This window comes from Dipodomys spectabilis, unplaced genomic scaffold (assembly GCF_019054845.1).
Source record: "Dipodomys spectabilis isolate Male_0828 unplaced genomic scaffold, ASM1905484v1 ptg000024l, whole genome shotgun sequence".
Classification (NCBI taxonomy): domain Eukaryota; kingdom Metazoa; phylum Chordata; class Mammalia; order Rodentia; family Heteromyidae; genus Dipodomys; species Dipodomys spectabilis.
The window spans coordinates 24,609,162-24,625,012 of record NW_024870701.1 but is presented as its reverse complement, the minus strand read 5'-3'; the positions used below and the strand labels follow the sequence as shown (position 1 = coordinate 24,625,012).

General features: G+C 37.8%; 1 protein-coding gene across 3 annotated transcripts in view; it reads left to right on the top strand.

Annotated features, from left to right (window-relative positions):
* Hdhd2 (haloacid dehalogenase like hydrolase domain containing 2) overlaps nucleotides 1-15,615 on the top strand; it is a 28,315-nt gene extending 12,700 nt beyond the window's left edge. For all 3 annotated transcript variants that reach the window (XM_042674977.1, XM_042674978.1, XM_042674979.1), the window contains exons 5-7: nucleotides 8,550-8,766; nucleotides 11,298-11,361; nucleotides 14,354-15,615. In XM_042674977.1, the coding sequence (XP_042530911.1) occupies nucleotides 8,550-8,766; nucleotides 11,298-11,361; nucleotides 14,354-14,457 (385 nt within the window). In that variant the 3' untranslated portion in view covers nucleotides 14,458-15,615. The remainder of the gene's footprint in view (nucleotides 1-8,549; nucleotides 8,767-11,297; nucleotides 11,362-14,353) is intronic.
* The last annotated feature ends 236 nt before the right edge of the window (nucleotides 15,616-15,851 follow it).

The following is a 15,851-nucleotide window of genomic DNA, read 5'->3' as shown; positions in this document are numbered from 1 at the left end:
ATCATAGTATTTTTTTTTTTTTTTGGTCGGTCGTGGGGCTTGAACTCTGGGCCTGGGCGCTGTCCTTCAGCTCTTCAGCTCAAGGCGAGCGCTCTACCACTTGAGCTACAGTGCTACTTCCAGTTTTCTGGTGGTTTATTGGAGATAGGAGTCTCACGGGTCTCTCCTGCCCGGGCTGGCTTTGATCCTCAGATCTCAGCCTCCTGAGTAGCTAGGATTACAGGTGTGAGCCACCAGCGCCCGGCTGATCATAGTATTTTATACCAGAATAATGACAGGAGATTTCAGTAATGTCCCTACAGCATGCTAGATAATACTGTTTAGGGGATGAAGAAGAGAGAGTGGAGAACATTTTTAGTATTTAGTAAATGTTTAGTATTAGCTAATTTTAATATTTAGTAATTTTTTAGTTTTTTTTGGTATTTAGTAGCTATACAAACCATTTTTCTCATCCATACAATAATTAGTAAGAATCAATCTAAACTACTTTATGTAGAATTTATTTCTTGATATATATATATATATGTGTATATATATATATATATATATACACACATATATATATATATATATGTCCTAGAATTAGACTATTTGCAGGAATCTTTAAAAACAATATCATGTTCATACACATGGCCACATTGTTTGTTGTCTATCTTGAAAATGGCTGTCTTCACAGAAAATCTGTGTGGCCAGATTAAGGTGGACAGACACCTTCATTGCATGTGTGGTTAGTTTAGATCCTTGGTTAATGGAAACCACAACTACTTAATGGACTTTCATTTGTGGCTGTGAGTCACTGTGATACTCACTTTTGTTTAAAATTCATTTCCCTTGGTTATTGCCTGGACATCCACTGCTATGCCACATTGCTTGAAAATGTTGTTTGGAGTATACGATACTAAACTTTCTTATTTTCACCTACTTCAATTACCCTGCTTTCGTTTCTTATGGAGATTATCCTGTTTGCTCTCTGAGTATGGCTACAAGTATACCAAAGTCATTTTTCTTTTTTTTTTTTCTTTTCTTTTTTTGGTTGATCATGGGGCTTGTACTCTGGATCTGGGCGCTATCCCTTAGCTCTTTAGCTCAAGGAGAGCTCTTTACCACTTGAGCCACAGTGCCATTTTCCCAAAGTCATTTTTCATTTGAACTAGTATTTTTACTTCTGAATTTACTGTTACTATCTTTTCTTTATTATTTGAGCCATAGAATTCAAAGAGAAAGTATTCATTGATTTTTAGCTAGTTACTTGGGAAGGACATGTTTAATAGGAAATTAGAGGTCTCTTAGATGAGTAGTAGACTCACAGTAATAAAAATCTATGTTGACATAATACTGACTTGTAATTGCTCAGATGCTGTCTAATTAGTACACTTTCCTAACCACATTGATTCTTTTAACCCTGACATTTTAAAGCATTACAGTGCACTTATAAGTCAACTCCAATTTCACAAATGCAGTTAACAGCTGGATGGAGAGTTAACAAGGATTTTAGGTCTTGCCCTTGTTTGCATATTGATGTTTCCACAGAGACTGTGCCTTCCATCTAGTGACTGCAGCTGTCTGGATTGTATATGGCAAATATAGACATCTCAAATGAACCACCGATTAAATTACTAATGAGAATAAATGTTGGATGTTAAAGACCATTGCATAGCTCCGTGCATGCCAGTATTAGGGGCATGTTGCATCAAGTACGATACATCCTTCATACTACACTGTCTGTTACATACTGTTTTTAATGAAGTGGCCCCCTAAAATGTATAACACATCTACTTATGTCTTTCATACCCAAATGAAATTGACAATGATTTTAATAAATTAATTTGGGAAAAGAATATGAACCAGTTATGAAGAATGAATATGAGTATAGTTTGTGATTGGATTATTTAAGACATGCAAACCTAACATCATTGCTAGCTTTTTTCCTTTTATATTGAACTAAAAATAGGGAAAAAAATAAGGAATTCTCATATTCACCTATTCTCATATATACCTGTCAACCAGTAGGCTCCATAGGTATTTGAATTGTGAATTTAGTTTTCCCTTTTTTAATCTCTGTATTTGTAGTACATATACATAGGTTTCCTAAACAATATATAATACTATTTTTGCATGTTTTTATCACTTACACTCATATTTTCTTTCCTCCTTAGATAAAAGTATGATTCATCAATATAAATACCCATAGATTTAGTTACTTTATTTTCACAGCAGTATTTCTAGCTTATTTAGTTGTTGGTTGTTGTTGTTTTTTAAAATTTTGATCGGCGATAGAAATACAAAATTTAAGCATTTAAGTAATGGGTACATAATAATTAAATTTAATGATCAGTATTAGGAGGAAGATTATGTAGGTAACAGACCACAGAATAATCTAACCTGAACTTACTATTAACAAGAGTAAAACATTTCTAATCACAAATAATATGCCTTGTGCTAAGCTTTAAATGCTCAAAAAGAATTAACTAAGAATTACCTAAATTCTTCCACCTAAAGAGAATCATAGTTAATGCTTTGTTTAGCACTTTGATTCTATGCATTTACATGTATAAAAATGAACATTTAAATCCTATGTATAATGTGTGGTAGTTTACTTTTTTAAATTTAACAATAGGGCCAGAGGGGTAGTTCAAGAGAGATAGTGCCTACCCAGCAAGCACAAAGCTCTTGAGTGGGTAGTTCAAGAGAGATAGTGCCTACCCAGCAAGCACAAAGCTCTTGAGTTCAAACCTCAGTACCACCAACATTTTAAAACAGAAAAAAAAAATCTAACAATAAATTATATTTCTTTATTCTTTTTTTCTATTCTTAAATATTCTGAATTACATTTAAGCATTATATCATGTTCCATTTTAACAAACAATAGATTGTTTTACCTTGAGTTCCTGTTGTTGGCTATTTTCAGGCTTTGAAGTTAAATTTCTGAGACTATGATTGTGAGCAATATTAATGTCTTTTCCTTACTTTTCTTTTTTTTAGAAGCATAGTTGTAGCCGGGTGCCAGTGGCTCACGCCTGTAATCCTAGCTACTCAGGAGGCTGAGATTTGAGGATCATGGTTCAAAGCCAATCCAGGCAGAAAAATCCATGAGACTCTTTATCTCCAGTAAACCAGCAAAAAAAAGCCAGAAGTGGAGCTGTGGTTCAAGTGGTAGAGTGCTAGCCTTGAGAAAAAGTTCAGGTATATAGCACCCCACACCCTGAGTTTCAGCCCCAGAACTGGTTTTCCCCTTACCTCTCCCCTCAAAAAAGAACACTCATCAACTCAAAGGAGTTTTAGTATGGAGCTCTTTAACTTAGAAAAGTTTGAAGATTGTGTTTCGATTTTTGTTTCTTTATTTTCTCCTAAATTAAGAGCAACTGCTAGAGGAGCTTAGTAGAATGCTGTTATATCTAAAGATCAAAGATACTACAACTTTCACGTTTAAACACATAGAGGAAGCCTCAGTAAGAATAATGCTTTGAAGCTTTGTTAATGACCATCCTTCCTAATGTTATAGGGTCTGCGGGTCCATGTTATAGGGTCTGAGCGTCCTCCAGTATATTTCAGAGATGGACAGATTTTGGCTGCTTTTTTTTTTTTTTTAGTGGTGGGGAAGAGATTCTTATCACAATGGTTTCTGTTGACTTTTATATTGCTTGCTTGAGGACATGTCATTGTTAAGAAAAAATCACGTTTATTACTCCAGTATAGTTTTTTAGTAAAGAAAGAAGAGAAAGGGAGAAAAGAGTTGAAAATGAGGGCCTCTGTTATTAATGAATTTGTATAGTAACTTCTGAAATGTTTTTATAGAGCCCAGGGCACCAGGAATTTCATAACTGTAGCAACAAGGTCAAATTACAAATGTTTCTATGGGCTTTTCCCATTTCTGACTATTATTTTAATCTTCTTAAAGTCCAGAAAATAAAAATACAAAAAACTTTTGACATGAGTAATTTTCATAATTTCCATTTGTATAGGCAGATAAAGAAACATGCACAAATTTGAAAGTCAGAATATACAACTGAGTTGAATATTTAAGTTGCAGCCATTATTTTGTAATTTTAGGATTTTCTTTTATGATTGAGGCAACTCTTGCTACTTGAAATAAGTTTCAGGGAAGTAAGCCACAAAAATAAATCTGTTAGCAGCTTTTCTAAATTAAGGTATAACAAGCACAGTGAATATTTTGGAACCCCCATTATACTCATAGTAAAGAACAACTGCTCTGACTTCTGTTAGTATTGCCAGTATTGATCTTTATACGAATGAGATCCTATAATTGTCACATCTGTTTATGGTTTTGAGATTTATCCAAGTTGTATATGTGGCAATACTTCGTTTTATGTTTTATGTATTTTATTTTATATCATTGTGTAGTACTTTATTTATAAATTTTACACAATTCTGCTGTTAATGGGTGTTTATTTCCAGTTTTGCTGATATGAATAAGTAAACGGTAAACATCCTTCATCTTTGGAGCATATATACATTCAGTTCTCTTGGGTATATATCTAAAAATTGTTAGACAAAAGGTAATTGTTTAGCTTTTTAAACATTACCATCCAGTTTTCTAAAGTGACTGTATTAAGTCATATGTTCCTGGCTAGCACAAATAAGAGTTCAAAATTTTCATTCTTATTGACCATTGGACATTTACTTTTGTGATGTACTTATGAAAATCTTTTAACTTTTCTGCTTGGGTTGTTATTTTCTATGATTTTTAGGTTTTTTATGTGTTTTGTGGGCAAGTCTTTGGTTCTGTCTATGTACTGTAGATGTTCTACCTGCCTGTGGCTTGTCTTTTCACTCTATTCATGTATAAGAACCTGAAGTTCTTGATTTTGATAGAGTCTAATTTGTCAGTATTTTCTTCTGTTTCATTCAAGACATCTTTGTCTCCCAAGGGAAGATACTATATTTTCTTCCATAAGCCTTATTGGTTGGTTTACCTTTAACAATTAGCTATAGGATCTACTTGAATTATTACTAATTCTTTGTTTTCCAGAGAGGACTCTAACCAGCTAAGAGTTCTTTTTTTTTCTATTAGTATTCCTTGTTCCAGAAATATTTATTACAAATATATATTAATCTTCCTCTGAATTAAGAGTTGTGTTTTTGACACAAATCAAGTGACTATACATTTGTGGCTTTGTTTTAGAGCAACTTTATTTTTCTTTAAGGTTATCCTAGCTATTCACTGAGTTTCATATAAATTTTGAAATCAAAAAAATTTTTTTTGTAGGTCATAGGGTTTGAACTCTTGGCTTGGGCGCTATTCCTGAGCTCTTCAGTTCAAGGCAAGCACACTACTGCTTGAGCTACAGCGCCACTTCCAGTTTTCTAGTGGTTTAATGGAGATAAAAGTCTCATGGACTTTCCTGCCAGTCTGGCTTTGAATTGCGATCCTCAGATCTTATCCTCCTGAGTAGCTAGGATTACCGTCGTGAGCCACTGGCACCTGGCTTGGAATCAGAATTTTTAAATATTCATGTAAAAGGCCTGTTCTACATTTGGTTGGTACTTTCTTAAATCTATGTCTTTGGGTAGAATTTGCATTTGGATTATAATGTGTCTTCCAGTCTATGAAAATGAAATTTCTCCATTTATTTAAGATTTTTTTAAACATCAGTGTTTTGTAGTCTCTAGGTTGTGTGTTTCAGAATTTTTGGTTAATCCTAGCTTTTCATGTTGCTTGATGCTAATGTAAATAGTATTTTGTTAAATTTTATTTTTAACTGCTATTGCTAACAATAGAAATTTCATTGACTTCTTGTATATTAGGCTTTGATTCAGCAAACTTCTCACATTTACTTGATCATTCTAATGATTTATTTGTAGAATATTTTTCTGGTAGTGATATTGGAATTTGAACTCAGAGCTTTGTGCTTGCTAGTCAGGCACTCTCCCATCTGATCCACACCTCCATCCTCTTTTGCTGTGGTTATTTTTGGGATAGGGTCTCACTTTTTCCCTGAGCTCTCCTGGACTATGCGACTTCTATTTGTGCTTCTTACTGTAGCTGAGATGACAGATGAGCGTCATCACACTCACTTTTATTCTGTTGGGATAGGATCTTGATGAACTTTTTTGTATACAATGAAATGGAACCTTTTGCTCTGAATCTAAATTATGCCTTAGCGTTTTTCTTGCTGCTCTACTGAGAGTTTTTTGTTTGTTTTGTTTGTTTGTTTTTACCTACCTAGAGTTTATAGGCAGAGATTTTGGTATCAGGATTTACCTTTTTCACTTTCTTTTTACACCTCAGTAGGCATAAGAATATTTTTAGATTTCCTGCTAATGTATTGTTTCTGATAATGGAAATAACCAAACCTTTGTTACCGATAGAGTAGATATAAAATCATTCCAAGTATTTACATGTCTTTTTTTTTTTTGCTGTCAGTCATGGGGCCTGAACTCTGGGCCTGGGCTCTGTCCCTGAGCTCTTCAGCTCAAGGCTAATATTCTACCACTTGAGCCATGGTGCCACTTCCGGCTTTTTCTGCTTATGTGGTACTGAGGAATCTAACCCAGGGCCTTGTGCATGCAAAGCAAGCACTCTACCACTGAGCCACCTTCCCAGCCCCTAAATGTCTATTTTTTTACAAAAAGTTTCTTAGTGAGACAGAGTTATAATAGAGTTCAAGCTGTCTTTAAATTCTCTATCCTCCATTCTCAGCTTCCCAAGCACTGGGATTACAGACAAGCACCACCAAACCTGGCTCCGTTTTATTTACAGTTATAACATATAAATATATGCTATATATTTATCTATGTAAGTGTATTTACATATATACACTTATATTTATACCTATATTTAAATATATATTTAAAGTATTTAACTGTGAAAGACCTTTAAATTTGTGACCTAGAAAACATTTTCTTTTCAGGCCATCATAAATATTCTTCTGGTCTTCCAAGACTTAGTGAAGATATGACATGCAGAGAAGAATGGTTGGTGTAGGAGTCATTTTTGTGAGATGCCCGTCTGCTCCAGCCTGGTGCAAAACTAGTTCCCACTTAGAGAAATGTAGTGGAACTGCAGGTTCAGCCTTTCCAGGGAAGGCACTAAAATAAAACATAGGAATTAAGTAGACACATCAATCAAGCTGATAAGTCTCATCCCCAGTTAAGATATAATAAAATATTAATAAAGCTAGATCAAATGAGTTTTTAGTTTAGCTATGTAAATGGAAAGCAATTTTGAGGTCTGTTGCATAAAGAATTTTAGTTCTGTGGTAGAGAAACAAATAAATGGGATTGGGATAGAGTGGAAGAGGAGAATAGGTGAATCACCCTTTGATGTCTTGTTTCTATTAATGACGGTTCTTTTAAGGACAGCAGATGAGCTTTGCAAGTTTTCTGATGCTGAATTCCAAGATCTGCTTTCAATAATTAGTTTGTATTAATATTTGTGAGTAAATCTGAAGGATTTGTATTGTGCTATGAGCAATTTGTAGTAACTAACAGTAAGCTCCTGTAGTAGTCCAGTATTGGGTTTTACTTAATATTTAATCATAAATGTCTGAATTCTGCATCTCCCACAGGAAGTTATTTCCATGCCCACTGACAAGAATAATTTAGCAGTTTCATAGTTGAGTGCTTAATTACTCATAATTGTATAGGCGAAGATGTGATGAATTCTTCCTCCATGGACATACTAAATATTTTAACTAAGGAGATGACTAGAGTAAATTAAGCTAGTGAGATCATTTATTACATTGGTTAAAAGCAGCTTAAGAAACAGATCATATCTTCTATTGCATGAGAGAATAATTAGTGTGTGACTACTTCGGTGGGATTGAGGCTGCAGGGTTGAAGTAAGTGGTGGATTTAAGGAGGAGATACATTACATTTTTGCCTTACGATGCTCAGCTATATGTAGTGTTTCATTATCTAACTGAAAACTCTCTGCACCTCTTGTTTGTTGTCTTGTAGGGGGATTCCTTTGTAGGCAATCCTTGTAAGCAGTCTTGATTTGGCATCAACCAGAAGCAGTCAGAAAGTTTGTACAGGTTAAGTTATAAGCAGAAGCTCTGTTAAATTCTCAGTTAAATTTCTGAAGTAAAAAGAAACTTAAATTTTGGAGTATTTAGGGTATTTCAGGAGTTCACTCATAAGTCACTACAGCAACAACCATGTGGTATTGTCAGAGCTCTGGAGCCTCCTGCTTGCCATTAGGGAAGGTGGGAACAACTCGTCTCATTAAGTTAAGCTTCTTCCCTTGAGTGCCTTATTTAGCTGTAGTTTTCTTAATTCTCTTTCCCTGGCGATTTGGAGTGTCTGAAACCACTAAAGGTAAAAGGTTGAAGCAATCCCAAATTTAATAATCTTATCACCTTTCTATTATGTATCTGAGTGTAATTCCCAACAGTTCTAAGTGAATTCATTAAAAGACAGCAAGTCATTAAAAGTTAATAAGAAACTATTTGTTTCTGTGAATGTGAATAAAACCACTTGGTAAGTCTGACTTTCTTTTTTAGTTATAAAAGCCTATTTTTAACTAGTCCCTTCGCTTCACCTCCCTCCCCCTTCCCCCCCCCTTTCTTCTTTTTTCATGTCTCTAGGTTACTTCTAGATGGGGCACCTTTAATAGCGATTCACAAAGCCAGGTATTACAAGAGGAAAGATGGCTTAGCCCTGGGGCCAGGGCCCTTTGTGACTGCTCTAGAATATGCCACTGACACCAAAGCCATAGTAGTGGGCAAACCAGAGAAGACATTCTTTCTCGAAGCATTGCGAGACACTGGCTATGCACCAGAGGAGGCCGTCATGATAGGAGATGTAAGTAGAAAAGTCCAGGAGATGTCCTGAGTTTGTTCCAGGGAGCCAGCTTCAAAGCCCTGTTTAGGGAAGCACTTTTTGTTGCTTATGATAACGGTAGTAGTCAGTGGCTACCAATAATAAACGTTCCTCTAGATATTCAATGGTATTCGTCTAAAGAGCTGAAGTTTTGATTGTTCTGACAGTTCTCCGTAATTTGATGGCACATATATAATTCAAAGACAACTTAATATTGTAAGCCAATTAAATGTTGTATATGTTTGAAGAAAACTCAAATACAGACTTAATTTTTTATTATAAATATGGAGAATAACCTGTACCTAAGGAGTCTGACATTATTCTTAGCATTAGTTTTGAAAAAGTTTCCCAAACAGGATATCATACACAGCTAAAAGATTTTGAGCTTAGCCCCTTGAGTAGCAGGGCTATGCATTTCATGGCTGAGACTGAAATGCATGGAAGGCCTGTGTGGTGAGTACTTTGTCAGATTGCCCTGCTGAAGCAAGCAAACGTTTTAAAAATGTGCTGTAATGGGGAAGATAAGTAAGAGTCACATGCCTCCTGGTAAGTTGGTGGCCATGGCCACCAGTTTTTAAATATCAAGTCAGTGTGGAAACAGCCTTCAGAATTATTTAATCCAAGCCTCTTCATTGTACAGACTAGGAAACTGAATCTTAGAAGCAAATGTCCTACCTGGCCCCACAATTAACTAGTAGCATAGCTGGAAGTAGAGGTCGGGCTCTGGACTCCCGCCTGACTTTCTTAACTTACAGTGATAGTGGCAATGTGTCAGTCTTCCTAATGTTATCTATTTTTTAAGTATTTACCCAAAATTGTTGAGCTCATAGCTTCCTGTCACACCTTTTCCTCTTGGCAGTTCTTGCAAGTGAAGAGGTGGTTCTCTGGGACAGAAGACTCCAGGAGACTCTCGAGTGGGACAGGATGGGAGGAGAGAGGGTCATGCAGCAGCTATATTCAAGTCTCTTTGTTATCCAAGAGCGTGCCTGTTCTCTCTCCTTTGTTCACTGTGTCCCACTTTCCTACTTCCTCTATATCTCCAGTCGCATTTCTTCAACAGGGCAAACAGAAAAAGTTTAAAGTTAGACCTTGATGGATGATTTTGACATTTAGATATTCATTTTCAAGACTTGTTATTGAACAATATTAAACAATAAAAGGCAAAAAAAATTTCTTCAGGCATGATGTGAGTGACTCTGGCTTATGGATGTGACTAGAATTTTTACTTGAATTCATTGTCAAAAACAATCAAGTATCTGTTGATTTTGTTTGACTTTGTTCATTTGGAAGATTTTGTTTTAGGAACTTAAGTATTTATTTTGCTGCTGCTTTTTTTCAGTTTTCACATTCTTTTTATTTTTTTAATTATTATTATAAAAATACTGTACAGAGGAGTTACAATTACATGGGTAAGATAATGGTTTCAGTTTTATGTATGAGTAACATCATATACTCTTGTATAAATGTATTTCATGATATAAATCATCTACTAAAAACTTTTTTTTTTGCCTATCCTGGGGCTTGAACTCAAGGCCTAGATGCTGTCCTGAAGCCTCTTTATGCTCAAGGCTAGTGCTCTACCCTTTGAGCCACAGCTTTTTTGAATAGTTTATTGGAGATAAGAGTCTCACAAGGACTTTTCTGCTCTGGCTGGCTTTTAACCGCAATCCTCAGATCTCAGCTTCCTGAGTTTGCTGCTGCTTTTTGAAATGGATATCACCATGCTGCCCAGGCTGGCCTTCAACTCTAAGGTTCAATTCATCCTCCTCAGCCTTTTGAGTGCTGAATATATGCAACATGCCACAACACCCAGCTCAAACAAATGTCTTTATCCTTATCTCTTGTGTGTATGTACACACCAATATTATTACTTGAATGGAGGACTTCACAATTTCTGGGCTTGTTTAGGGGTAGCATTCCCAGTTGAGCCATGCCTTCAGCCCAGCTTTTAGCCTGGGCTTGGTTGAGATCCTACAGGTCTCAGCCTCCTGAGTCACTTGTGAGTGAGGATTATACTTGAGTGCCCAGTGCCCAGCTCTTATCCCTATCTTGATTAAGAAGTAGACAGAAGAGCTCCCTTTGCAGAGTGGTTTGTGATTTCCAAGTGGGAAGTGAGCATCAGACTGTCTGTTTAAGTATATTGATTTGACTTGATCTTATCTGGTGTGTCCAACTAGATGGAAAGTAAGAATAATATATGACATGGCACTGAAAAGCTATCTTCTGAATTTAGCTCCTCCATTGTCTTCAGCTGGATTATTAATTGTACAAGCCACCGAATGCATAGAAGTCCATTTTGCATAGTCTGTTGTAAGAGAAAGGGAATATATAGGTGGCAAAGCATAAAGACTCATCACTGCTTTCAGTTCCGTTACTAAGATTCCTTGGGCTAGTATACACGCTTCTGTTTTAAGAGTTTCCAAGAGACCCTCACAGCCTAGCCAATCATTGGTAGGGTTTGTTGGTAAATGGACTGGAAACCCTGGACTAAGCACCTTTTTGTGCTTTTTCAGGATTGCAGGGATGACGTTGGTGGGGCCCAGAATGCCGGAATGTTGGGCATCTTGGTTAAAACTGGTACGTATCTTTATGCCTTTTCAAAAACTGAATGGTAGAGTTCACACTTGCACAAACAACAGCTTTTGCCAAAGTGGCAGAAGCACATTGGTTTTTCTTTCCACCATGAAGCATGAGATTAGGATTATAGGAAAGATAAAGAGAGAATGCCTATTCTATACAAAGCTTGAAAGACCAGAGATAGAAGTATTCTAGAGCTTGCCCAGAGATAGCCATCCTTGATGGGAAAAGGAAAAGACCCCTTTTCTTGAAGAGGAGTCAGCATTCTGACTGCAGTGTACTGGTTTATTGTCCTACATGTTGGTCCAGCTCTGTGCAGACTAGTGTGTGAGATTCTGGTGCAATCAAAACAAAGTCAAAGAAGAGTTACCATAGGGAATCTTTTAGAGAAAGTAGCTGTGGCATGTGGCCAAGCAAATGTGATCGCATACAAACTGCGTTGAGTTTAAAAGGAAGGACAGGAAAATGTAAAGAGCTACAGTTGAGTAAGAAACATTTGACAAGGCCTAAACCGTTGGAGCCTTGCAGACAGTTACTCCAGAATGAAAACAGTAATTTTTTTTTTCAGATTTCTTCATCAAAATGATCACAACCTACCCAGGAACATTATTACTGTCCTGTGATATAAGCAGAAAGAGGACACAGGATAGAAGTCAAGAAAATGAGCCTTGCTCACCAGCCTCCCCTGTTCTTTGTTTTCAATTTCCTGTCCTTTGCAACTTTATCTTCTAATCATTGAGAAGAATCCCGAATAATTATTTTTGCTTTTGAGTATTGTGCCTATGGACATTTCCTTTCTTTAGCTCACACAACTAAATATGTGTACCCACCATCCAAGCTGGACCTGTGCGGTGTCAGGAATGGTTTGTCTCCCCTGCTGGTCTCCATTGGCTCTGCTTTCTAATAACTAGCAGGAGGTTACAACCAGCCTAAATCAGAGACTTTGAGTAAGTCTAAGTGAAACCTGCAGCATAACAGTGTCACAACTAACACGTGTAATTAGTAAGGCAGCTGAGTTCCTCTCATGAAAGCAGACCCATTTATATTGTTTATATTTTAACCCAGTGTGGTGGACAGTGCTCTGCTTGCCCATGTTCAAACTGTATTCTAAATATTTTAATTCGTACTCAGTACTATATACCTTTTGTGGGTAATCATCAGCATGTTTGTTTCTCAGTGGGCAGCACATGGTAGATGTTCAGTATATAATTGATTGGTTATTTGCTCTTAAAAACTTCTGGTTTATCCTAACCAGAATTTGTTTAGCATGTGAAAGCCAGCTAGAAAAAAAAAAAAAAAAAGGATTGCTCTTTGTCTTACAGAAGTGCCTGGCCTCCCACTGCTTACCATTCTTTCATGCAGAAGCACAGGTTGCTTTACAGACCACTGGATCCAGGAAGTAGATAGTGTAAGCAGTAGTTAGTCTTTAATATATACATGAGATCATGTTGAAACCTTGCCAAGAGGTTTACACTCATGAGATTTAAGCTTGAGGGAAAAACAAAACAAAGCTAGTGGAAGTTGCACTGTGGACCATGGTCTGGACAAGTGTCTTGAGTGTGTCAGGGTGAGTGAGGTATGCCTCAGTAACTGTGCATTCGGTGCCAGTTCCTTCACTGTAAGAACTCAGAGTCAGCAGGACAAGAGAGGAAACATCCTCTAGCACAATGCCAACGTGTAGAAGGAGGGTTTTATGTTTGCTGAGCAAAGCATCCTAAAGAGTTGTGGAACACAATGAATCTGTTGCTGGGGGAGCTCGATTTAGCCAGAGAATACTGAAGAAAGCAGGAGAATAAGTAAAAGATCACAGAAATAGGGATGAGGAAACAAAGGGTGAGGCAAGTTTATAGTAGCACTAGGGCTATGGGACAAGTTGCCTTCCCCTGGACCAGAGCTGGAGCACTGCTCTGCATTTCTTTCTTCCCTTCCCTCCTCCTGTCCTCTCCTTTGCCTCTTTTCCTTCCATTCATTCTCTAAAGATAAAATTTAATTTTTTAAAGTTCAGGGAGGGGGCTGGGAGGGTGGCTAAGTGGTAGAGCGCTTGCCTTGCATGCCTTAGGCCCTGGGTTCGATTCCTCAGTACCACATTAGCAAAAAAAAAGCCGGAAGTGGCGCTGTGGCTCAAGTGGTAGAACACTAGCCTTGAGCTGAAGAGCTGAGGGACAGCGCCCAGGCCCAGAGTTCAGGCCCCACGACCGGACCCCACCCAAAAAAAATAAATAAAAGTTCAGGGAGTACTTGTTATGTGCTGGTCATAATGCCAGGTGCTGGGAGTACATTAGAACATGTAAGAGAGCAGGAAGCTCTGCTTTCAGAGCTGTGAGACATACATAAAACACATCCATAGTTACAAATTACTGGGAATCTTGTAAAGACAGGATTATAGAGTGCTAGGAGTCCTGTGGACTGGGGTGTCCAACTGAGTGCCAGGCTCAGTAACAACAGGCTTCCTAGAGTCCCAAAGTCAGTAGAGTGAGGCAGTGTGCCTGACACTTGGCACCTGGTATGCTGCCTGTCCTGTCTGGCCTCCAGCCTAGAGCTGGCATCCGTCACCCTCCCCTTCCCACCCCCAACAGAGATCACAGCTCCCAAGGTTGCATTGGGCAGCAGCACAGGAGCTATGGAGGTCTCTGTTTGTCCCCCCCCCCCCCACCCCTCCGTAAGTCAAGGCTTCCATTTATTCCATTGATTTAATCACCATTCTTGTCCATAAGGGAGAGGGGGTTTATTTTATCAGCTGTGATTTGAAGGAAACTTAACTTGACCTGGTTCCTATAACTGTCCATTGTGAAAGACCAGGGAACATGGAGAAATGCTGATGGGACATCCCTTGCAGTTGGTTCCTTGTGTCCTGAAGCCTCAGGTTTCACAAGCAAACCTGCTAGTTTGCTGCAGTTGTAAGGGTGGTCCTGTGGCAGTCAGGTGCTTCTAGCTGTGATCAACTTGGCTTTCTAGCTATAGTCTTTGTTCATTGGCTTTACCTTCCTTTCAGGGAAATACAGAACAGCAGATGAAGAAAAAATTAATCCACCTCCCTACCTGACTTGTGAGAGCTTCCCTCAGGCTGTGGACCACATTCTGCAACATTTACTCTGAACCATCAAGTGAATGTGAAGCACCTGGAAACCCAGCTTCTTGTCTAGAAAGGATTCCTTATTTCAGCATCCATACACATAGATCGCCCAGTGCTGATCTAGTTTTAACCCTCTTATATTTTATACATTGATTAGAAAGAAAGGTATTGAGTTGCATACCGCACTAAGCCTTGCTAATCCCTTTTGTTATAGATTGTAAAATAAGAAGAGACGCAAAGAAAGGGCAAGCTGAGAATTTGTGCCATTCCTTTTCAAATATTCATCAGGTTCCAAAGGCAGGGAGGGAGAAGCTCCCGCTGTCACCCCATGGAAACTGAGAGGGGTTATTGGTCTGAATAAGGTTGAATGTGCATTTTAGGTCATAAAATGCTATATTGAGAGATGTGTTAGGCTCTTGTTTTAATACTGAGTTCAATTGTGAAACTGAGCAGAAGTGCAAATGGAGCACCAGACACAGGCAACAAAATGAAGTGTCCTTCAGCACAAGTGATCTAGTGAAGTGGCTTTAACAGATGTTGAAAATGAGGCTTTCAGTTGTATTCCCAGCACGGGTGACTTCCTTTCTCTTCATTAGCCAGAGATGACTAATTTAAATTTAGAAACCGATTTTAATTTAAAATAATATTTCCATTAATAACCTATTCATTGCGGATACCTATTATACTGCGTAACAGTTGTTTTGGAAATTTTATGTAAAATTAAAACTATCAGTATTTTACAGATGTTTTAATTAGACATTGTTATTAACAGGAACAGTGCAGAAACTAAAATCAAGCCTTTAATGTCTTATAGACCATGCATTTTTGAAGTTAGAGTCCCCCAGGGTCCTATTAACTGTACATTTGCAAGATTTCATTATTTTTGCCTCTGACACTATGGGAAAAATCTCTTAGAAACTATTGGGACAGATTCAGGCTTTTATGTACTTGGTTACTACAGCTGTAAAATGAAATCTCGTCTTGCAGCATGGATTATTCTGACGTTGCACCCGCCCAAATGAAGGGGACTGAGTAGGTAATGATTTTCCTAGTGCATTTGCATACTGTGATAATCCTGCGCCTCGGCAATTGTTTTACAGGGCTCTTGGGCATTGAATTATTAGAGTGTAATTGTACATCATTGTAGAGTTCACCTTATTGAAGCACACACATGTTAATGAGCTTAGGGTTTTGATGCTTGTTTAGAGATCAGCTGGGTCTTGGATAGGGAGGGAACATAGCTAAATAAGTGGTGGTTTGGTGAGAAAAGCTAAGTATGTGGCAGTCTTGATTTTGAAAATGTCCCAGCATAGTACTTGCCTATCGTAGAGTGCGAAAGACAGATGTAGCATGACCTCTACCCCCAGGTAGGAGAGTGGCTGAGAACAGAACTCCTAGTGGCATGGCACCCTCTGAC